Here is a 25,708-nt window from a genome sequence, read left to right as displayed (position 1 = left end):
ATGAGATGAACATAGCACAACCTCAACACACCACAACTACACTCACAACTGGTTAGTACTGACCATGAGATGAACATAGCACAACCTCAACACACCACAACTACACTCACAACTGGTTAGTACTGACCATGAGATGAACATAGCACAACCTCAACACACCACAACTACACTCACAACTGGTTAGTACTGACCATGAGATGAACATAGCACAACCTCAACACACCACAACTACACTCACAACTGGTTAGTACTGACCATGAGATGAACATAGCACAACCTCAACACACCACAACTACACTCACAACTGGTTAGTACTGACCATGAGATGAACATAGCACAACCTCAACACACCACAACTACACTCACAACTGGTTAGTACTGACCATGAGATGAACATAGCACAACATGAACATAGCACAACCTCAACACACCACAACTACACTCACAACTGGTTAGTACTGACCATGAGATGAACATAGCACAACCTCAACACACCACAACTACACTCACAACTGGTTAGTACTGACCATGAGATGAACATAGCACAACCTCAACACACCACAACTGGTTAGTACTGACCATGAGATGAACATAGCACAACCTCAACACACCACAACTACACTCACAACTGGTTAGTACTGACCATGAGATGAACATAGCACAACCTCAACACACCACAACTACACTCACAACTGGTTAGTACTGACCATGAGATGAACATAGCACAACCTCAACACACCACAACTACACTCACAACTGGTTAGTACTGACCATGAGATGAACATAGCACAACCTCAACACACCACAACTACACTCACAACTGGTTAGTACTGACCATGAGATGAACATAGCACAACCTCAACACACCACAACTACACTCACAACTGGTTAGTACTGACCATGAGATGAACATAGCACAACATGAACATAGCACAACCTCAACACACCACAACTACACTCACAACTGGTTAGTACTGACCATGAGATGAACATAGCACAACCTCAACACACCACAACTACACTCACAACTGGTTAGTACTGACCATGAGATGAACATAGCACAACCTCAACACACCACAACTGGTTAGTACTGACCATGAGATGAACATAGCACAACCTCAACACACCACAACTACACTCACAACTGGTTAGTACTGACCATGAGATGAACATAGCACAACCTCAACACACCACAACTACACTCACAACTGGTTAGTACTGACCATGAGATGAACATAGCACAACCTCAACACACCACAACTACACTCACAACTGGTTAGTACTGACCATGAGATGAACATAGCACAACCTCAACACACCACAACTACACTCACAACTGGTTAGTACTGACCATGAGATGAACATAGCACAACCTCAACACACCACAACTACACTCACAACTGGTTAGTACTGACCATGAGATGAACATAGCACAACCTCAACACACCACAACTACACTCACAACTGGTTAGTACTGACCATGAGATGAACATAGCACAACTACACTCACAACTGGTTAGTACTGACCATGAGATGAACATAGCACAACATGAACATAGCACAACCTCAACACACCACAACTACACTCACAACTGGTTAGTACTGACCATGAGATGAACATAGCACAACCTCAACACACCACAACTACACTCACAACTGGTTAGTACTGACCATGAGATGAACATAGCACAACCTCAACACACCACAACTGGTTAGTACTGACCATGAGATGAACATAGCACAACCTCAACACACCACAACTACACTCACAACTGGTTAGTACTGACCATGAGATGAACATAGCACAACCTCAACACACCACAACTACACTCACAACTGGTTAGTACTGACCATGAGATGAACATAGCACAACCTCAACACACCACAACTGGTTAGTACTGACCATGAGATGAACATAGCACAACCTCAACACACCACAACTACACTCACAACTGGTTAGTACTGACCATGAGATGAACATAGCACAACCTCAACACACCACAACTACACTCACAACTGGTTAGTACTGACCATGAGATGAACATAGCACAACCTCAACACACCACAACTACACTCACAACTGGTTAGTACTGACCATGAGATGAACATAGCACAACCTCAACACACCACAACTACACTCACAACTGGTTAGTACTGACCATGAGATGAACATAGCACAACCTCAACACACCACAACTACACTCACAACTGGTTAGTACTGACCATGAGATGAACATAGCACAACCTCAACACACCACAACTACACTCACAACTGGTTAGTACTGACCATGAGATGAACATAGCACAACATGAACATAGCACAACCTCAACACACCACAACTACACTCACAACTGGTTAGTACTGACCATGAGATGAACATAGCACAACCTCAACACACCACAACTACACTCACAACTGGTTAGTACTGACCATGAGATGAACATAGCACAACCTCAACACACCACAACTGGTTAGTACTGACCATGAGATGAACATAGCACAACCTCAACACACCACAACTACACTCACAACTGGTTAGTACTGACCATGAGATGAACATAGCACAACCTCAACACACCACAACTACACTCACAACTGGTTAGTACTGACCATGAGATGAACATAGCACAACCTCAACACACCACAACTACACTCACAACTGGTTAGTACTGACCATGAGATGAACATAGCACAACCTCAACACACCACAACTACACTCACAACTGGTTAGTACTGACCATGAGATGAACATAGCACAACCTCAACACACCACAACTACACTCACAACTGGTTAGTACTGACCATGAGATGAACATAGCACAACATGAACATAGCACAACCTCAACACACCACAACTACACTCACAACTGGTTAGTACTGACCATGAGATGAACATAGCACAACCTCAACACACCACAACTACACTCACAACTGGTTAGTACTGACCATGAGATGAACATAGCACAACCTCAACACACCACAACTGGTTAGTACTGACCATGAGATGAACATAGCACAACCTCAACACACCACAACTACACTCACAACTGGTTAGTACTGACCATGAGATGAACATAGCACAACCTCAACACACCACAACTACACTCACAACTGGTTAGTACTGACCATGAGATGAACATAGCACAACCTCAACACACCACAACTACACTCACAACTGGTTAGTACTGACCATGAGATGAACATAGCACAACCTCAACACACCACAACTGGTTAGTACTGACCATGAGATGAACATAGCACAACCTCAACAGAACACAACATGAATATCACTAAAACGGCCAAGTACAGCCATAATCTTAAAACTGACCCCAGGATTTGGAAACATGGAGTCCTCGGGACAGGGTTTGATGTGTCCTGTATATTTAGGATTCATTGTTCGTTTCAGAAAATGAGATGTCTTATGTTGCCTTACCCTGCAGACTAATCTCTCTCCGTCAGAGGAGACCAACCACACGGACTCTCTCTCTACGTCGTGCGACACCACGTCAGCCGACCCACAATCCCTCAACGCCACCACACCAGGTACCAACCAGGGACCTCCACACGACGAGCAGGGAGGACTACGGGTTAGTATACACACATACATACACACACACACAAACACAAACACGTAAAGACCTCAAAAACACAATTAGACAAAGACCTTGGACCTCTCTTTCCCCCCCCACTCCTCCTCCTCCAGGGTGGTGATGATGAAGACACCCAGGGGCAGGACGATGACCTGTCTCTCAGTGTGAATGACCTTCCCCAGGGCCTGGGATCTGACCTGTCTCTCAGTGTGAATGACCTACCCCAGGCCCTGGGATCTGACCTGTCTCTCAGTGTGAATGACCTTCCCCAGGCCCTGGGATCTGACTGTTGGGAGGGGGAGAGCTTCACTCTGGACCTGGAACACCATGGTCACCATGGACACAGCATGGAGCTCTGTAGACCCCCGCTGGGGTTTCTAGACCCTAGCTGTCTGCCCAGGTACTGGAACACACACACGCATAGCAACCAGGACCAGAAACCTATAGAACCCTGCTAGCTGTCTGCCCAGGTACTGGAACACACACACATAGCAACCAGGACCAGAAACCTATAGAACCCTGCTAGCTGTCTGCCCAGGTACTGGAACACACACACATAGCAACCAGGACCAGAAACCTATAGAACCCTGCTAGCTGTCTGCCCAGGTACTGGAACACACACACATAGCAACCAGGACCAGAAACCTATAGAACCCTGCTAGCTGTCTGCCCAGGTACTGGAACACACACACGCATAGCAACCAGGACCAGAAACCTATAGAACCCTGCTAGCTGTCTGCCCAGGTACTGGAACACACACACACATAGCAACCAGGACCAGAAACCTATAGAACCCTGCTAGCTGTCTGCCCAGGTACTGGAACACACACACACATAGCAACCAGGACCAGAAACCTATAGAACCCTGCTAGCTGTCTGCCCAGGTACTGGAACACACACACACATAGCAACCAGGACCAGAAACCTATAGAACCCTGCTAGCTGTCTGCCCAGGTACTGGAACACACACACACATAGCAACCAGGACCAGAAACCTATAGAGCCCTGCTAGCTGTCTGCCCAGGTACTGGAACACACACACACATAGCAACCAGGACCAGAAACCTATAGAGTTCTGCTAGCTGTCTGCCCAGGTCCTATATCAATGAGTAGTGGTTATATCACTCCTATATCAATGAGTAGTGGTTGTATCACTCCTATATCAATGAGTAGTGGTTGTATCACTCCTCATTGATATAGGTTTCTGGTTGCTATGTGTGTGTGTGTTCCAGTACCTGGGCAGACAGCTATCACTCCTATATCAATGAGTTGTTGTTGTATCACTCCTATATCAATGAGTAGTGGGGATATCACTCCTAAATCAATGTCTAACTTACTGTGTGCCTGTCCAATTCTTGTCTCTCCCGTTACTGTGTTGACAGTCTCCGTGATGACGTGGATGACCTAGAGGACCTTGGTTTTCCTCCTCCCCCCTCACCGTTCTTCTCCGCCATCTTGGCTGCGTTCCAGCCCACTGTTTGTGACGACGCAGAGGAGGCATGGCGTTGCCATATCAACCAGCTGGTAACCGACTCAGACGGATCCTGTGCCGTCTATACTTTCCACGTCTTCTCATCGCTCTTCCAGGTAATCAATCAGTCGATTGATCAGTCAGTCAGTCAATCAATAAATCAACTGATCAAACTCTGGAAAGTTCTATGCAGTCATTGGTGTAACAGTCATTGGTGTAACAGTCATTGGTGTAACAGTCATTGGTGTAACAGTCATTGGTGTAACAGTCATTGGTGTAACAGTCATTGGGGGTGATGTCATTGGTGTAACTGTTTTATATAACATTAAATGTCTCCTCCTCTTTCTTTCTCTCTCTCTCTCTCTCTCTCTTCTCAGAACATCCAGACTAAGTTCTGTTCCCTGACCAGTGACGCCGCTGGTTACCTAGGAGACGGCCTGAGGGGCATCGGGTCAAAGTTCGTGAGGTCATCTGAGATGTTAACAACGTGTTCCGACTGCCCCACGCTCTACGTAGACGCTGATACGGTGAGCAGGGCTGACTCGACTCAAACCATAGCATTTGTATGACTGAAAATATAGCAATTTATTTGGTGTTTTCATAGAAATATCAAACAATCATTTCCATTGGTTGTAATCAGTAAGTAATGTCAAACTTTTAGGTTTGAGTTGGTACTAGTGTTGCAAGGTATACCAAAACGTCTGTACTTTCTCGTACTATAATTTGTTACTTTCAGTTCTTCTGTCAAATGTCTCATGGATCAAGCCTTTATCAGCACAGCCTGCCTACCCCCATTATAGCACACACCCTGTCTGCTCCACTTACTGGGAGTCTGGGCTGGGAGTCTGGACTGGGAGTCTGGGCTGGGAGTCTGGGCTGGAAGTCTGGGCTGGAAGTCTGGGCTGCATCATGTTAGCTCCACTTACCCACTGGAAGTCTGGCTGGGAGTCTGGGCTGCATCATGTTAGCTCCACTTACCCACTGGGAGTCTGGGGCTGGGAGTCTGGGGCTGGGAGTCTGGGGCTGGGAGTCTGGGCTGCATCATTTAAGCTCCACTTACCCACTTGAAGTCTGGGCTGGTAGTCTGGGCTGGGAGTCTGGGCTGGTAGTCTGGGCTGGGAGTCTGGGCTGGGAGTCTGGGCTGGGAGTCTGGGCTGCATCATGTTAGAGCCCCACATTTGAGTAATGCTACACGGCATGTATAAATGTTGACACCGTTTTTCTTGTTCGCAAAACAAAGTCCATACAGACTATAACTCTTTAATGGTTAGGGCACGCCCCCAACCACGTCGAAGGGGCTGTAGTGGAGCGAGTTCCTCAGTGACCACATCACTACGGAATTTTCCTGGCCCACACACACACCAACACAGTCGTGAAGAGGGCACGACAACGCCTCTATCTGTAAAATGATTACCATTATGTTGTTAGATTGTTAAAAACAAAACAAAAGTCTAATTAATTGTATGATTGTATAATTTATTCGTTAATGCATACATGGCTGTCTGAAAAAATGTTGATGTAATTTGTTTTTAAATCGAATGATATTGAACTCAAAATTGTATCTGTCTGCATCAACTGCCGTTCTCTGACTGGTTAATGCCTTCTCTTTTGCCATGGTATTTTGGTATTGAGTATGGTGACGGTATGGAGAATCCTGATACTAAACCTGGTATTGGTATTTAAGTCTAAATTCTGGTATGGTGAGAACTCTAGTTGATACATGAACAACCCTCTTATATATTTAACTCTTTCCCTCCCGCATCTAACACCTCTCTTTCTCCTTCTCCTCTCCTCCCGCCTCTCCTCTCCTACATCTAACACCTCTCTTTCTCCTTCTCCTCTCCTCCTACATCTTACACCTCTCTTTCTCCTTCTCCTCTGCTCCCGCCTCTCCTCTCCTCCCGACTCTCCTATCCTTCTCCTCTCTTCCTCTCCTTTCCTATCCCTCTCCTTCTCCTCCTCTCCTTTCCCTCTCCTTCTCCTTCTCCTCCCGCCTCTCCTCTCTTTCTCTCTACTCTTTCTCCTCCTCTCCTATCTCTCGCCTCTCCTCTCCTCCTGCCTCTTTCCTATCCTTCTCCTCTCCTCCTACCTCTCCTATCCTTCTCTCCCCTCTTTCTCCTCTGCTCTCCTCTCCCTCTGCTCTCCTCTCCTCCCCTTCTCTCCCCTCTTTCTCCTCTCCTCTCCTCCTGCCTCTCCTATCCTTCTCCACTACTCCCCTCCTCTTCTCCTCTTCTGTTCCCTCACTCCAGATCATCTCCTATGGTTTACTAGAGAAGATGAAGTTCAGTGTGTTGGAGCTGCAGGAGTATCTGGACACCTACAACAACAGAGAAGAGGCCGCTGTCTCAGTAAGACACTAAATACTCATACCGATACTTACTTTGAGCTGTTAAGACACTACCACCCATAACGATACTGACTATGATCTGTTTAGACATTACAACCCATAAAAATACTGACTTTGATTGATCTGGCAATGATGACCTTTATCTAATTCCCCAGAGTCAGATGAACTTGTGGAGACCATTTTTATGCTAATGCTAGTAGATACCCATAGACTTCCAGTCATTGTGCTAACGCTCAATTAGCATTGGCTCATGAAACTACCTGTAACATCCTTCATACTACACACAGAGACAAAAAAAATGGTATCCACAAGTTCATCTGACTCTGGGGAAGTAGATGCAGTGCATTCGGAAAGTATTCAGACCCCTTGACTTTTTCCACATTTTGTTACGTTACAGCCTTATTCTAAAATTGATTAAATTGATTTTTTCCCTCATCAATCTACACACAATACTCCATAATGACATCACAGTACTCCATAATGACATCACAATACTCCATAATGACATCACAGTACCCCATAATGACATCACAATACCCCACAATGACAAAGCAACAACAGGTTATTAGATATTTTGGCAAATTTTTAAAAATTATTAAACTGAATTATCACATTTACATAATTATTCTTACCGTTTCCTCTGTACTTTGTTGAAGTGCCTTGTGCAGCAATTACAGCCTGGAGTTTTCTTGTGTACGACGCTACAAGCTTGGCACACCTATATTTGCAGAGCTTCTCCCATTCTTCTCTGCAGATCCTCTCAAGCTCTGTCAGGTTGGATGGGGAGCGTCGCTGCACAGCTATTTTCAGATCTCTCGAGAGGTATGTTCGATCAGGTTCAAGTCCGGGCTCTGACTGGGCCACTCAAGGACATTCAGAGACTTGTCCCGAAGCCACTTCTGCGTTGTCTTGGCTGTGTGCTTAGGGTGAACCTTCGCCCCAGTCTGAGGTCCTGAGCACTCTGGAGCAGGTTTTCATCAAGGATCTCTCTGTACTTTTCTCCGTTCATCTTTCAGTCGATCCTGACTAGAAACATCCCCACAGCATGATGCCTGGCATTCAGGTCAAAGAGTTCAATCTTGGTTTCATCAGACCAGAGAATCTTATTTCTCATAGTCTGAGAGTCCTTTGGGTGCCTTTTGGCAAACTCCAAGGAGGCTGTCATGTGCCTTTTCCTGAGGACTGGCATCCGTCTGGCCACTCTACCATATAGGCCTGATTGCTGGAGTGCTGCACAGATGGTTGTCCTTCTGGAAGGTTCTCCCATCTCCACAGAGGAACTCTGGAGCTCTGTCAGAGTGACCATTGGGTACTTGGTCTCCTCCCTTCTCCCCTGATTGCTCAGTTTGGCCTTGGCGGACAGCTCTAGAAAGAGTCTTGGTTGTTCCAAACTTCTTCCATTTAAGAGTGATGGAAGCCACTGTGATCTTGGGGACCTTCAATGCTGCAGACATTTTTTGGTACCCTTCCCCAGATCTGTGCCTCGACACAATCCTGTCTCAGAGCTCTACGGACAATTCCTTCAATGTCATGACTTGATTTTTGCTCTGACATGCACTGTCAACTGTAGGGACCTTATATAGACAGATGTGTTCCTTTCCAAATCATGTCACATCAGTTGAATTTACCACAGTTGTACTCCAATCAAGTGGTAGAAAGATCTAAGCTCAATTTCGAGTCTCATAGTAAAGGGTCTGAATACTTATGTAAATAAGGTTTTTTATTTTGAATACATTTGCAAAAATGTCCTAACACCAGTTTTTGCTTTGTCATTATGGGGTATTGTGATGTCATTATGGGGTATTGTGATGTCATTATGGGGTATTGTGTGTAAATTGATGACGATTAAAAATATATATATTTTAGAATAAGGCTGTAACGTAACAAAATGTGGAAAAAGTCAGGGGATCTGAAATGTTTTCTAAATGCACTGTAACGGGCCAAAATCTTGAAATATCCTTTTAAGTCACTACTACCCATAACGGTAATGACTTTGATCTGTAAAGCTCTTTTCTCAAACCCAAGGTGCTACAGATAACTCTATGATAACACTACAGTGTCTCCTTATCATAGGGTTATCTGTAGCACCTTGGCCAGTCTAACAAGCCCTGATAAGTAACACTTTTTTTTCTCTCTTCCCCTCCTTTTCACTTTCTCTTCTTCGTTTCCAGTGGCTGAGGAACTGTAAGGACACGTTTCCCAGGTGCCCTGGCGATGGCGTGATTACCTGTCAGCCAGGAGACTCAGAGGAGAAGGTAAGGAATCAATAAGTCCCCTTGACAACATGCACCTGTCTCACTGTAGTATAAAACAATAAACTGATCACACACTCCTCTCTCCCCAGGTGTATTTAATGTCCTTGTGTAGGGGGACTATACACTATACTATGCACTGTACTGTACTGTACTCTATACTCCATACCATACACTATACACTATACTACAATCTATGCTATAAACTACACTATACCTTTATTTAAATAAGGCAAGTCAGTTAAGAACAAATTCTTATTTCCAATGACGTAAACAGTGGGTTAACTGCCTTGTTCAGGGGCAGAACGACAGATTTGTACCTTGTCAGCACAGGGATTTGAACTTGCAACCTTTCAGTTACTAGCCCAATGCTCTAACCACTAGGCTACCCTGCCGCCCTAAAATATACACTATACTATACAGTATACTACATACTATAATATACTCCATACTATGCACTATATACTATACTATACACTGCACACTATACACTATACTATACACCTTATACTATACTCTATTACACACTATACTATGCACTGTACTATACACTACACCATACTATACTCTACTACACACTATACTACATACTATGCTATATTATACACGATACTATACTCTACTACATGCTATACTAACCACTATGCTACTATGCACTATATACTATACACTATACTGTACACTATACTATATAATATAGACTATGCTCCACTATACAATACTATGCACTATACTCTACGCTACTACACACTATACTATACACTATGCTCTACTGCACACTATACTACACACTATGCTCTACTGCACACTATACCACACACTGCGCTATACTACACTCTATACTATACACAATACACTGTACTATACTGCAATGCACTATACTCTACTACACACTATACACCATAGTATACGATGCTACACTGTATACTATACTATACACTATACTATATATTATACTAATCACTATACTCTACTGCACACTATACTCTACTACATACCATACTATACACTACACTATACACTGCACTATACTATGCACTATACTATACACCATGCTATGCACTATACTCTACTGCACACTATACTATACTACATACTATGCTATACTATACACAACACTATACTATATTATACACGATACTATACTCTACTACATGCTATACTACCCACTATGCTACAGTGCACTATACTATACTATGCTGTGCTATACTCTACTCTACTGCATGTGTTTGATTGATGTGTGATTCTCGCCTCCCTCTCTCTCTTTCGCCTCGTAACATGCTCTCTCGCTGTGTAGCAAATGGAATCTCTGGCAGTAAGTCTTTTACTAAGTCCTTTACTAAGTGCTATCTACTATGATCTACTATGATTTAATAGGATCTACTATGATCTACTATGATTTAATAGGATCTACTATGATCTACTATGATTTATTATGATCTACTATGATTTAATAGGATCTACTATGATCTACTATGATTTAATAGGATCTACTATGATTTATTATGATCTACAATGATTTAATATGATCTACTATGATTTACTGTGATCTACTGTGATTTAATATGATCTACTATAATCTACAATGATCTACTATGATCTACTGTGATTTAATACGATCTACAATGATCTACTATGATTTAATAGGATCTACTATGATTTAATAGGATCTACTATGATTTACTATGATCTACTGTGATTTAATATGATCTACTATAATCTACAATGATCTACTATGATCTACTGTGATTTAATACGATCTACAATGATCTACTATGATTTAATAGGATCTACTATGATTTAATAGGATCTACTATTATTTAATATGATCTACGATGATTTAATAGGATCTACTATGATTTAATTTAATATGATCTACTATGATTTAATAGGATCTACTATGATTTAATAGGATCTACTATTATTTACTATGATTTAATAGGATCTACTATGATCTACTATTATTTACTATGATCTACTATGATTTAATAGGATCTACTATGATTTAATAGGATCTACTATGATCTACTATGATTTAATAGGATCTACTATGATCTACTATGATTTATTATGATCTACTATGATTTAATAGGATCTACTATGATCTACTATGATTTAATAGGATCTACTATGATCTACTATGATTTAATAGGATCTACTATGATTTATTATGATCTACTATGATCTACAATGATTTAATATGATCTACTATAATCTACTATAATCTACAATGATCTACTATGATCTACTGTGATTTAATACGATCTACAATGATCTACTATGATTGAATAGGATCTACTATAATTTAATAGGATCTACTATGATTTACTATGATCTACTGTGATTTAATATGATCTACTATAATCTACAATGATCTACTGTGATTTAATACGATCTACAATGATCTACTATGATTTAATAGGATCTACTATGATTTAATAGGATCTACTATTATTTAATATGATCTACGATGATTTAATAGGATCTACTATGATTTCATTTAATATGATCTACTATGATTTAATAGGATCTACTATTATTTACTATGATTTAATAGGATCTACTATTATTTACTATGATTTAATATGATCTACTATGATCTACTATTATTTACTATGATTTAATATGATCTACTTTTATTTACTATGATCTACTATGATTTAATATGATCTACTATTATTTACTATAATCTACTATGATTTAATAGGATCTACTATGATCTACTATGATTTAATAGGATCTACTATGATCTACTATTATTTAATATGATCTACTATGATCTACTATTATTTAATATGATCTACTATGATTTAATATGATCTACTATAATCTACTATGATTTAATAGGATCTACTATGATCTACTATTATTTAATATGATCTACTATTATTTACTATGATTTAATATGATCTACTATTATTTAATATGATCTACTATTATTTACTATGATTTAATATGATCTACTATGATTTAATATGATCTACTATGATCTACTATTATTTAATATGATCTACTATTATTTACTATGATTTAATATGATCTACTATGATCTACTATTATTTACTATGATTTAATATGATCTACTATTATTTACTATGATTTAATATGATCTACTATGATTTAATATGATCTACTATGATCTACTATTATTTACTATAATCTACTATGATTTAATAGGATCTACTATGATCTACTATGATTTAATAGGATCTACTATGATCTACTATTATTTAATATGATCTACTATGATCTACTATAATCTACTATGATTTAATAGGATCTACTATGATCTACTATTATTTACTATAATCTACTATGATTTAATATGATCTACTATAATCTACTATGATTTAATAGGATCTACTATGATCTACTATGATCTACTATTATTTAATATGATCTACTATGATTTACTATGATCTACTATTATTTAATATGATCTACTATTATTTAATATGATCTACTATGATCTACTATTATTTACTATAATCTACTATGATTTAATAGGATCTACTATGATCTATTATTTAATATGATCTACTATGATTTACTATGATCTACTATTATTTAATATGATCTACTATTATTTACTATGATTTAATATGATCTACTATGATTTAATATGATCTACTATGATCTACTATTATTTAATATGATCTACTATTATTTACTATGATTTAATATGATCTACTATGATCTACTATTATTTACTATGATTTAATATGATCTACTATTATTTACTATGATTTAATATGATCTACTATGATCTACTATTATTTACTATAATCTACTATGATTTAATATGATCTACTATTATTTACTATGATTTAATATGATCTACTATGATTTAATATGATCTACTATGATCTACTATTATTTACTATAATCTACTATGATTTAATAGGATCTACTATGATCTACTATGATTTAATAGGATCTACTATGATCTACTATTATTTAATATGATCTACTATGATCTACTATTATTTAATATGATCTACTATGATCTACTATTATTTACGATAATCTACTATGATTTAATATGATCTACTATAATCTACTATGATTTAATAGGATCTACTATGATCTACTATGATCTACTATTATTTAATATGATCTACTATGATTTACTATGATCTACTATTATTTAATATGATCTACTATAATCTACTATGATTTAATAGGATCTACTATGATCTACTATGATCTACTATTATTTAATATGATCTACTATTATTTAATATGATCTACGATGATTTAATAGGATCTACTATGATTTCATTTAATATGATCTACTATGATTTAATAGGATCTACTATGATTTAATAGGATCTACTATTATTTACTATGATTTAATAGGATCTACTATTATTTACTATGATTTAATATGATCTACTATGATCTACTATTATTTACTATGATTTAATATGATCTACTTTTATTTACTATGATCTACTATGATTTAATATGATCTACTATGATCTACTATTATTTAATATGATCTACTATGATTTAATATGATCTACTATAATCTACTATGATTTAATAGGATCTACTATGATCTACTATTATTTAATATGATCTACTATTATTTACTATGATTTAATATGATCTACTATTATTTAATATGATCTACTATTATTTACTATGATTTAATATGATCTACTATGATCTACTATTATTTACTATGATTTAATATGATCTACTATTATTTAATATGATCTACTATGATTTAATATGATCTACTATAATCTACTATGATTTAATAGGATCTACTATGATCTACTATTATTTAATATGATCTACTATTATTTACTATGATTTAATATGATCTACTATTATTTAATATGATCTACTATTATTTACTATGATTTAATATGATCTACTATGATTTAATATGATCTACTATGATCTACTATTATTTAATATGATCTACTATTATTTACTATGATTTAATATGATCTACTATGATCTACTATTATTTACTATGATTTAATATGATCTACTATTATTTACTATGATTTAATATGATCTACTATTATTTAATATGATCTACTATGATCTACTATTATTTACTATAATCTACTATGATTTAATAGGATCTACTATGATCTACTATTATTTAATATGATCTACTATGATTTACTATGATCTACTATTATTTAATATGATCTACTATTATTTACTATGATTTAATATGATCTACTATGATTTAATATGATCTACTATGATCTACTATTATTTAATATGATCTACTATTATTTACTATGATTTAATATGATCTACTATGATCTACTATTATTTACTATGATTTAATATGATCTACTATTATTTACTATGATTTAATATGATCTACTATGATCTACTATTATTTACTATAATCTACTATGATTTAATATGATCTACTATTATTTACTATGATTTAATATGATCTACTATGATCTACTATGATCTACTATTATTTACTATAATCTACTATGATTTAATAGGATCTACTATGATCTACTATGATTTAATAGGATCTACTATGATCTACTATTATTTAATATGATCTACTATGATCTACTATTATTTAATATGATCTACTATGATCTACTATTATTTACTATAATCTACTATGATTTAATATGATCTACTATGATCTACTATTATTTACTATAATTTAATATGATCTACTATAATCTACTATGATTTAATAGGATCTACTATGATCTACTATGATTTACTATGATCTACTATTATTTAATATGATCTACTATGATCTACTATTATTTACTATAATCTACTATGATTTAATATGATCTACTATGATCTACTATTATTTACTATAATTTAATATGATATACTATAATCTACTATGATTTAATAGGATCTACTATGATCTACTATGATCTACTATTATTTAATATGATCTACTATGATTTACTATGATCTACTATTATTTAATATGATCTACTATTATTTAATATGATCTACTATGATCTACTATTATTTACTATAATCTACTATGATTTAATAGGATCTACTATGATCTACTATTATTTAATATGATCTACTATGATTTACTATGATCTACTATTATTTAATATGATCTACTATTATTTACTATGATTTAATATGATCTACTATGATCTACTATTATTTACTATAATCTACTATGATTTAATAGGATCTACTATGATCTACTATGATTTAATAGGATCTACTATGATCTACTATTATTTAATTGATCTACTATGATCTACTATTATTTACTATAATCTACTATGATTTAATAGGATCTACTATTATTTACTATAATCTACTAGGATTTAATATGATCTACTATAATCTACTATGATTTAATAGGATCTACTATGATCTACTATTATTTAATATGATCTACTATTATTTACTATGATCTACTATGATCTACTATTATTTAATATGATCTACTATTATTTACTATGATTTAATATGATCTACTATGATTTAATATGATCTACTATGATCTACTATTATTTAATAGGATCTACTATGATCTACTATGATTTAATAGGATCTACTATGATCTACTATTATTTAATATGATCTATGATTTAATAGGATCTACTATGATCTACTATTATTTACTATGATTTAATATGATCTACTATGATCTACTATGATTTAATAGGATCTACTATGATCTACTATGATTTAATAGGATCTACTATGATCTACTATGATTTAATAGGATCTACTATGATTTAATATGATCTACTATGATCTACTATGATCTACAATGATTTAATAGGATCTACTATGATCTACTATTATTTACTATGATTTAATATGATCTACTATGATTTAATAGGATCTACTATGATCTACTATGATCTACTATGATTTAATAGGATCTACTATGATCTACTATGATTTAATAGGATCTACTATGATCTACTATGATTTAATAGGATCTACTATGATCTACTATGATTTAATATGATCTACTATGATTTAATATGATCTACTATGATCTACTATGATCTACAATGATTTAATAGGATCTGCTATGATCTACTATGATCTACTATGATCTACTATGATTTAACAGGATCTACTATGATCTACTATGATCTACTATGATTTAATATGATCTACTATGATCTACTATTATTTAATAGGATCTACTATAATCTACTATGATTTAATAGGATCTACTATGATTTCTCACTTCACCCTTTAGTGTTCCTTTTCAGTAACTGCTGATTCTACTGCGGCCAATATAACCAACACAACAATACAATGTATGAATTGATTTAGATGGCTCAGGTTGAGGATTGTATGTGTGTCCTGTACTGTACTGTCTATAAATCCGTCCTCTCTCTCTCCTCTCAGCAACTGGAGCTGTGTCAGCGTCTCTACAAGCTTCACTTCCAGCTGCTCCTCCTCTTCCAGTCCTACTGCAAGCTTATTGGACAGGTCCATGCTGTCAGCGCTGTGCCTGAGGTAAGAGAAGGACTGCGATTGGATGCTTCAGAAGCGACCTAGAGGCAATTCTATAAACAGACAAACACACACTCAATGTATTTTGTTAGTCAGTTTTGTTAGCTGTTGTGTACCTGTTGAAGATGAATCAAGAGATTATTTTAGCTTTTTTTTCATTTCTTCCTCTTTACATTGATCCGTTGATTTGTTTTCACAAAAGTAATATATATTTGGCACACACTTATCTCCCTCCCTCTCTCTTTCCCTCTTCCCCTCCTTCTCTCCCTCCCTCTCTCTACACATCCCCCCTCCCTCTCCCATCTGTCTCTCCCTCCCTCTCGCCCCCTCTCTACCCATTCCCTCTCTCTCCCTGCCTCCCTCCCTCTCTCTCCATCTCTATCTCGCTCCCATTCTCCCTCCACCTCCCTCCCCCCTCTCCCTCCCTCCCCCCTCTCCCTCCCTCCTCTCCCTTCCTCCCCCCTCTCCCTCCCTCCTCTCCCTTCCCTCCCCCCTCCTCCCCCCCTCCCTCCCCCCTCCTCCCCCCCTCCCTTCCTCCCCCCTCTCCCTCCCTCCCCCCTCTCCCTCCCTCCCCCCTCTCCCTTCCTCCCCCCTCTCCCCTCTGTAGCTGCTTAACATGTCTCGAGAGCTGAGTGACCTAAAGACCAGTCTAAGAGCAGCAGAGGCAGCGGTGGCTAGCAACCTGGAACACACACACCTGGCCCACACCCAGACCCAGGCCTCTGCCGCCCTGCCCAACTTCAGCTCCCCCGAGGCAGCCGTACAGGCCATCCTGGAGTGCCTCAACAACCAGGAGTTCAGCAAGGCCATACGCTACATCCACGAGTGCAGGTGAGATACAAAACAAGCATGCATAGAAACACACACACATTCTCTCACACACACAAACACAAACAGTCACACATTCTCACACACACACACAGTCACACACAGACATTCACACACAGACATTCACACACACACACACAGTCGCACACAGACATTCACACACACACACACACACACACACACACACACACCACACACAGTCGCACACAGACACACACACACAGTCGCACACAGACATTCACACACACACACAAAAACAGTCACACACAAACACACACACACACACACACACAAACAGTCACACACACACACAAACATTCACACACACACACAAACACACAAACAGTCACACACACACAAACATTCACACACACACACACAAACATTCACACACACACACAAACATTCACACACACACACAAACATTCACACACACACACACACTATTTTGTTATGTTGCTGAGAATAAAAACTCTGTCCTCATCAGTGGTGTAAAGACAGACTGAGAAAGATCACAACTTTTACAATACTCATTTTGATCACTGATCCTTTTCTCTCTTCCTCTACCCCCCCTCCCAGGAGGCTGTGGCCTAACGGTGTGTTTGGCGGTGGGTCAGAGAGCGAGGTGCAGACCCTCCTCAATGTCTACTTCCGACACCAGACCCTGGGCCAGACGGGGACCATCGCCCTGGTTGGGTCACGCCAAGACCTCAGCCTTATCTGTTCCAAGCTGCTGGAGCTCAACGGGGAGATCCGGGACATGATCCGTCGCGCTCAGGGATACCGGGTGGTCAACACCTACCTCCCCGACTCCTCTGCCTCAGGGACAAGCCTCTGACAGCAGCACAGGAGCCCCCCTCGTACCCCTCATCCACCCTTATTAGCCTTGACCCGACAAACCTCATCCTCCCTGTCACCCCTACTGCCCCTGATCTCGTCGCATATGGTGCTGTTACCCCCGACCATAACACCACTACCACCATCTCTACTGCCCCAAACCCAGCCTCACTTCTGGCCTCTCCCTCCAGCTCAACCATAGACTTGTCTCTGCCCTTACTCATAGACTTCTACTGGCCTCCCCCAGACCTCTCCAGACCCCACTGTGAGTGCACAGACATACATCAGGCATCTCACACACACTCTTTACAGTGCATTCCAAACCTCAGCCCTAACACACACACTCCACTCAAACCAGGTAACACATTGCCCGACCTTACGCACACACACACATTTCCTGCTATCCCACCTCGTGGACCACACCTCCCGTACTCCCCTTACACACATCCAGAACCAGTCTTAGACACACAAGGTCTGGCCCCTCTCCTTCCTCCTCTTCCTCCTGACCCAGCCCAAGGTGCAGAGGCGGGGTGGGGGTGCTGCTGCGCCATCGGAGGGGGTGGTACACCCCTGTCCCATTACCTGGGGAAGGTGGGTCACACCGCCTGGCCCCTACTCAGAGTGGGGGGGCTCCTGAACCCTAAACAACCCTCTGGTGTTCACACCTGAGAGACTCACCTGATGATGCTGGTCATACCTGATGATGCTGGCCACACCTGATGATTTCAACCACACCTGATGATTCTGACCACACCTGATGCTGACCACACCTGATGATGCTGGCCACACCTGATGATGCTGGCCATACCTGATGATGCTGACCACACCTGAAGATCTCAACCACACCTGATGATGCTGGCCACACCTGATGATGCTGACCACACCTGATGATGCTGGCCATACCTGATGATGCTGACCACATCTGATGCTGACCATACCTGAAGATCTCAACCACACCTGAAGATCTCAACCACTCCTGATGATGCTGGCCACACCTGAAGATCTCAACCACTCCTGATGATGCTGGCCACACCTGAAGATCTCAACCACTCCTGATGATGCTGGCCACACCTGTGGATTAAAATACCTAAGTCCCCGAGAGAGACCAAAGGACATATGTGAAACACCTGATGAACCTGAGGATTTACCTGACCTGATATCAGATTCAACCTATGAATGAAAATACCTGATCTCAGTGAAACCTTAGGATGGGGGAAGTATCTGTTACCACCAGGTAACCTGGGGATCCACTACCTGACGCCTCACCTGTGGATGAATGTCCCAGAGTCATAGCTTCTATTGCACTAACATGGACTTCTTAGAGGAGAGGAGCCGTTACTACTGAGAGAGACATTCAATCATGCGGTTTATCTGAGAGAGAGAGAGATCGAGGCCAAGGACTGGAAGGTTGTATCTCTCTCACCACGTGTGTATCTACTGTTTAAAGAGTCTCTTTAGGGGAAAATGTGCACTGCTTGACCTAGAGGAATGCTGTATTCTAGAATCCACAGCCTCTACTTAGCATTGGTTACCCGGACGATGTTTAGTTCTACAACTGACAGAAGTCGGCATTCACGATAAAGACTGTTAGGATCCGTCTGCATCGCTGCCCCTCCACATGGAGCTGCATCGTGTGAAGAGACAGGACACAGACTAGTATTCATGTGTTTAATCTTGTTGCCTGGTTTTCTGAACCTGAACGCTTCTCGTGTATTAGTGAACCAGCTCCTCAAGACCACTGTAAGACTAGCCTACCTTAGACGATTATATTGATTAGTATGTACACACTGGCTATACGGTGTAGCATATTGTGGGTCTACGTATACACACACCATTTGTTACCGTGACCATCCTATATTTCTGATGTGTGTGTAACTGTGACATTGGGAGGGGGGAAAGAGTACAGTTGTACACACACTAAATACTCCGTCACATGGACGTGTGCTGACATTCACTGGTTTAAATGTTCTTAACTAAACATACTGTTCAAATACCTGCTGGGCCCTGTTCCAATACTGTAAATCCTTAACTTCCAACCTGCCTTGAAGGAATCACTGACCAGGGTGGTTAAGGTTCAAATACTAGAGGTTTGATACTAGTAAGGTCTGATCAGTGGCCAAGGAAGGATGCATTTAAGTATTGGAACAGGGCCATAGACACTTCCTGTGGTGGTCAGTCACTTGTGATTCCTTTCTACATGAGTTCAGTCTAGTCTTATCTATATCCTATTCCTGACCAGCTTTATAGATTTTCCCCCACGTTCCTTCGATTTAACTGCCATGCATGTGTATATTGTAATGGACGACGTGTATTCAGAAGATTCATATTTTATCTGATAGATGCGTTTGTATGAGAGAGAAAGTGTGCATCAAGAAAAAAAAATTCACATTTTTAAAGTGTTGTAGAGGAAGACAGTTCACTTTGTAAATAGTTTTACAGCTTTGTGAAGTCATTGAGTTGATGCCATGTCTCAAAATAAAGCCCTCTCAAAAGTTTGTGCCCTTTCGGTTCACTTCTGTTAGGGAGCAAAAGTCACAGCCCAGTTGTGTTCTCATTACCCTGTTAAAGGAATCCCCAAACAGTCACATTACACCAGTAAATGACCTGTTAGCTGTAGCAGAGTGCATTGGATGAGCTAGTTCATGAACACCACAAAACAAGCAGAGTGCATTGGATGAGCTAGTTCATGAACACCACAAAACAAGCAGAGAGCATTGGATGAGCTAGTTCACGAACACCACAAATCAAGCAGAGTGCATTGGATGAGCTAGTTCACGAACACCACAAAACAAGCAGAGAGCATTGGATGAGCTAGTTCACGAACACCACAAATCAAGCAGAGTGCATTGGATGAGCTAGTTCACGAACACCACAAATCAAGCAGAGTGCATTGGATGAGCTAGTTCACGAACACCACAAAACAAGCAGAGTGCATTGGATGAGCTAGTTCACGAACACCACAAATCAAGCAGAGTGCATTGGATGAGCTAGTTCACGAACACCACAAAACAAGCAGAGTGCATTGGATGAGCTAGTTCACGAACACCAAAACAAGCAGAGTGCATTGGATGAGCTAGTTCACGAACGCCACAAAACAAGCAGAGTGCATTGGATGAGCTAGTTCACGAACACCACAAAACAAGCAGAGTGCATTGGATGAGCTAGTTCACGAACACCACAAATAGGTTAATGCTGCAATTACTTTATTTCATATTTACAAAAAAAGTTGAGTCACTCAGTTGATCACGGTGGAAAGAGTATAAAAGTTATGAGGCAGGCTATTTAAGACATGGACAGGACCTTGGCAGGTAAGAAACAAGTTGACCACTGCACCTCCCTAACCACCGTGGATAGGATTGGAGGAAGGTCGACCTGATCCTAGATATGTGGTTAAGGTCAACTTCTACTCCTGTGGCATAGTGTTGTTTAGCCTGCCATGTGGGAAGGCTCAGAGTAGGATACTGTGGCCCTAGATACTGGTATAAGGTCAGGTTGTGCATCCCGCCAAGGGCAGAAAAGTTTAGGATTGGCAGTTCCCTAATCAGATCCTAGATCTGTGCTTACAGCAATGCGTCACAATCCTGGGGACCCAAAGGGGATATATTGTTTGCCCTAGCTCTAACATCTAATTAAATTCATCAACTCAACTATATTCATTGAGTCAGGTGTTAAAGCAAAGGCAAAAAACATGCACCCCTTTAAGTGCAGGATTAGAAAACTGGTTTTACATCCATCTTCCACTAACCACTGATCTAAATTCAGATATGTCAACCAAAAGGTTATGGATGATTGGGTGACGATGGGCCTCAATCTGATCCTAGATCTGTAGTTAGGTCTGTAGCAGGGATGGTTTAAGTTCAGACAATGTATTTGTAGCTATAGGTAGTGTCACAGGAAATCCTCTTTCCCCTGCAGCGGCCACACAGGTCCTGTCTATGAGGTCTCTTCATGTCAATGTGCCGCTCCTTCTGCTCACAGCAGCACCGGGTCTGGGAACACACCTGAGAGACAGGAGAATAATTACAGCAACATTGACCCCTACTGGTGAATGGTGGGTAGACATGTCAGTTCCCCTGTAGGCCGTGTATCCATAACATAAGACAATGAAAGTAAAGCTACATAATCTAGAAAGTCCCCCCCCCACCCCCTTGTTTTAATGCATGACCTCAGAGGCTAAAGGGGCATAGGCACCATGCCGAGCACCTGCTGTGTTCCCCCCTCTCACCTTGCACTGGATAGACTCCACTCTATAGGGGTTAAATCCATTCTGGCACTTACGACAGAGCTGCTTGAAGTACACCTGAGTTCACAGAGGGAGGGTGATGAGACGACCATGTTAAAGAGGAAAGTCATTCATTAAACTTAAAAAATATTTGAAGGACAGTCCAGAAAAGGCAGAGTGTATAGTGTTACTGTCTACTCATGTTCCTCAGAACAAAAGCAGTGCACATGAAGGCTTATTGACCAGAACTTTAAACTCATTTTTCCGTTGGCAGAGACAGTGACTGATCCGTTACCTTACTAGTTCCAGAGATGCACCACACATAGGCACTCTCCCAACGGACGTTACACTGGCTGCAGTGGAAAAATCCGTACTTCTGCTCCAGAAACTACAGACGAAACAAGTGAATCATTCAAATGGAAAGTTCTAAATATGCAACATCCTATACAGGATGACTGGCATTTCAAATAGAAGTGCATTTTAAGAGAAAAGGCATATTGGTGGCAAATTGGACGCGTTGCAGATAACACTACACAGTACAAAATATAAGGTATTCCTCAATTAATGTTTCAGAATCGATTACATTCTGAATTCGTATTCTCCCCTAGTATAAACACCGGGAACGACTGACCTGAAAGTTGAACCCTTTGGGCGTCTGGTGTAGGGGTTTCCTGACAACCTCACGCGGGATCTCCGGTCTAACCTGGTCCTCCGTTTTCTGCTCGGTAACGTCGGCCTCGCCATCCTCATCAATAGCCCCGTTACCGCCCCCCTCTCCTCCCTCACAGTACACGCCGTCATCCTGCGCTTTCACCGGCAGCGCGAAGAACCGGCGATCAAACACCGGAGAGTAGATAGCGAGGGGTCGCGAGAAGCGCACGTTGTTTACCGGAGTGCTCGGCAACGCTTTCGGGTCCAGAGAAGAAGCCGCCGAGGGACTCTGCTGGCACTTCACAGGCGACTTCGAAAATAACGGAAATTTCCTTTCCCGGTAGAACAGCGTCTTGGGTCCGAGGGAGCACTGGACCATCGCGTCGACCTGGGCGTTGACCTGAACCCCGAACTCCTTGGTGTTTGCCTTCCGGAGACGAGGGGTAAGGTTGGGATTCACCTGAGACAGGATGGCCTTCAGCTGGGCCCGTTTACACACGTCAAGGTAGTCCAGCGCTTCGGGAGGCACGTAGATGCTTCCCTTACCCCAGGTGTGAGGCTTGAACTTCGGGTTGCCGTGGAGGATAGGAGCCATCATGGGACCGCAGCCCGGATAGCCATTAAAGTTGTATGGAGAAAACATAAACCCCTCCATCGTGTATAGAAGACAAGGTGAGCCTGCTGCGGTTTAAATGTGCACGTCCGCCCTCCAGTCAAGACGTTACCCACAGCGCTAATTGGGCCCGACCTATTGGATGATTAGCCGGTCAAGTGAGGACAGGTGTGTGCACTGGGAACCGCGCTTAGAGAGGGGACGCTCAGGATGTGTTTGAATATTTCCAGTGTATCCTCCCTTTAGTCCTTGCTTACTTCCCTCATCCCTTCTTACCTTCCTTTCGCATTCTATTATTTCCTTTTTTTCCTTCCATCCATTCTTACATTTTGTTATTTTTCCTTCCTTAATTTAAAAAAATATTCTTTAAAAAAAGACCTTTATTTAACTGGGCAAGTCAGTTAAGAACAAATTCTTATTTTCAATGACGACCTAGGAACAGTGGGTTAACTGCCTGTTCAGGGGCAGAACGACAGATTATTCGGGACAAGTAAAGATCTAATGATCATGTTTGGAATATGTAGTGGAAAATGACATCTACTTCTAACTCAGACTATGAACGCTAGTGATGGGTCGTTCGCGAATGAACGGCTCTTTTTTGAACGGATCTTTTTGGTGAACGTCGGGAGCCGAATCCCATCGGTGGAAGAGCCGTTCATTTGGCTTCCCGATTTGCATACTGCTACTATCGTTTTTTGAGCTCAAAACAAGGTTTTTCTGTAGATATGTAAAACAAATCATTATCTAAAGAGTGGTGTGTCCTCACTGAAGAAACAACAATAAATAATCTGGTCCACGTGAATTTGTTTCAGTGAATAAAAAAATCAAGACATTGTTTTGCAGGCCATCTAATAATTTGTCCAGGTAAAAATGTATTTGAATGCGAATTTCACTATGACATACTGGTAGCCTATCTATTTGGGATTTAAATGGGAGATGTGCAATTTGTCATGTTCTATGTCTATTTTTAAACATTTTCAACGAAGAGCCGTTTGGGAGCCAAATGAGCCGGCTCCTTTACGTGAACGGAGCCAAATGAGCCGGCTCCTTTACGTGAACGGAGCCAAATGAGCCGGCTCCTTTACGTGAACGGAGCCAAATGAGCCGGCTCCTTTACGTGAACGGAGCCAAATGAGCCGGCTCACCGAAATAATCGGAATGCCCATCACTAGTGAACTATGGCAGAATTTCATTAGTCTAAAGAAGCTTCTCCTCCTTCTGTTTCCTTTCCTTAATCTGCACTGGCCTGAAATAATTTCATTAAAATGACAAGTATCTATTTAATAGCACCTAATCATACGAAATACAGACGGGCTATACAATACTTACTTGCGAGTAATCAGCATCGACATTAGACTGATATGAATCCAGAACGGTTATGGGGGTTTGGTTTCACTTATTTTGTTGGTTTCAGTTCTTGGGCGGGAGG

At 40.3% G+C, this 25,708-nt stretch overlaps 2 protein-coding genes across 2 annotated transcripts in view; one reads left to right on the top strand and one right to left on the bottom strand.

The window, feature by feature from the left end:
* fryb (furry homolog b (Drosophila)) overlaps positions 1 to 21,288 on the top strand; it is a 120,883-nt gene extending 99,595 nt beyond the window's left edge. The window contains exons 54-63 of the mRNA XM_031808761.1: positions 3,442 to 3,588; positions 3,705 to 3,991; positions 4,974 to 5,178; positions 5,440 to 5,589; positions 7,312 to 7,410; positions 9,581 to 9,664; positions 10,959 to 10,976; positions 17,021 to 17,131; positions 17,736 to 17,959; positions 18,536 to 21,288. Coding sequence (XP_031664621.1) covers positions 3,442 to 3,588; positions 3,705 to 3,991; positions 4,974 to 5,178; positions 5,440 to 5,589; positions 7,312 to 7,410; positions 9,581 to 9,664; positions 10,959 to 10,976; positions 17,021 to 17,131; positions 17,736 to 17,959; positions 18,536 to 18,794 — 1,584 coding nt within the window. The 3' untranslated portion in view covers positions 18,795 to 21,288. The remainder of the gene's footprint in view (positions 1 to 3,441; positions 3,589 to 3,704; positions 3,992 to 4,973; positions 5,179 to 5,439; positions 5,590 to 7,311; positions 7,411 to 9,580; positions 9,665 to 10,958; positions 10,977 to 17,020; positions 17,132 to 17,735; positions 17,960 to 18,535) is intronic.
* Positions 21,289 to 21,979: 691 nt separating this feature from the next.
* Positions 21,980 to 25,654, bottom strand: zar1l (zygote arrest 1-like). Its single transcript, XM_020476384.2, has 4 exons — positions 23,647 to 25,654; positions 23,311 to 23,403; positions 23,019 to 23,093; positions 21,980 to 22,794 (listed from the first exon to the last, which is right to left on the bottom strand). Exons 1-4 carry the CDS (start codon positions 24,319 to 24,321, stop codon positions 22,651 to 22,653), a joined length of 987 nt encoding a protein of 328 aa, XP_020331973.1. The 5' UTR covers positions 24,322 to 25,654; the 3' UTR covers positions 21,980 to 22,650.
* Between the last annotated feature and the right edge of the window lie 54 nt (positions 25,655 to 25,708).

The sequence above is a fragment of the Oncorhynchus kisutch genome, linkage group LG29, assembly GCF_002021735.2.
Source record: "Oncorhynchus kisutch isolate 150728-3 linkage group LG29, Okis_V2, whole genome shotgun sequence".
Taxonomy (NCBI): Eukaryota; Metazoa; Chordata; class Actinopteri; order Salmoniformes; family Salmonidae; genus Oncorhynchus; species Oncorhynchus kisutch.
Note: the sequence above shows the minus strand (reverse complement) of the source record. Positions and strands in the feature narration are given on the sequence as shown.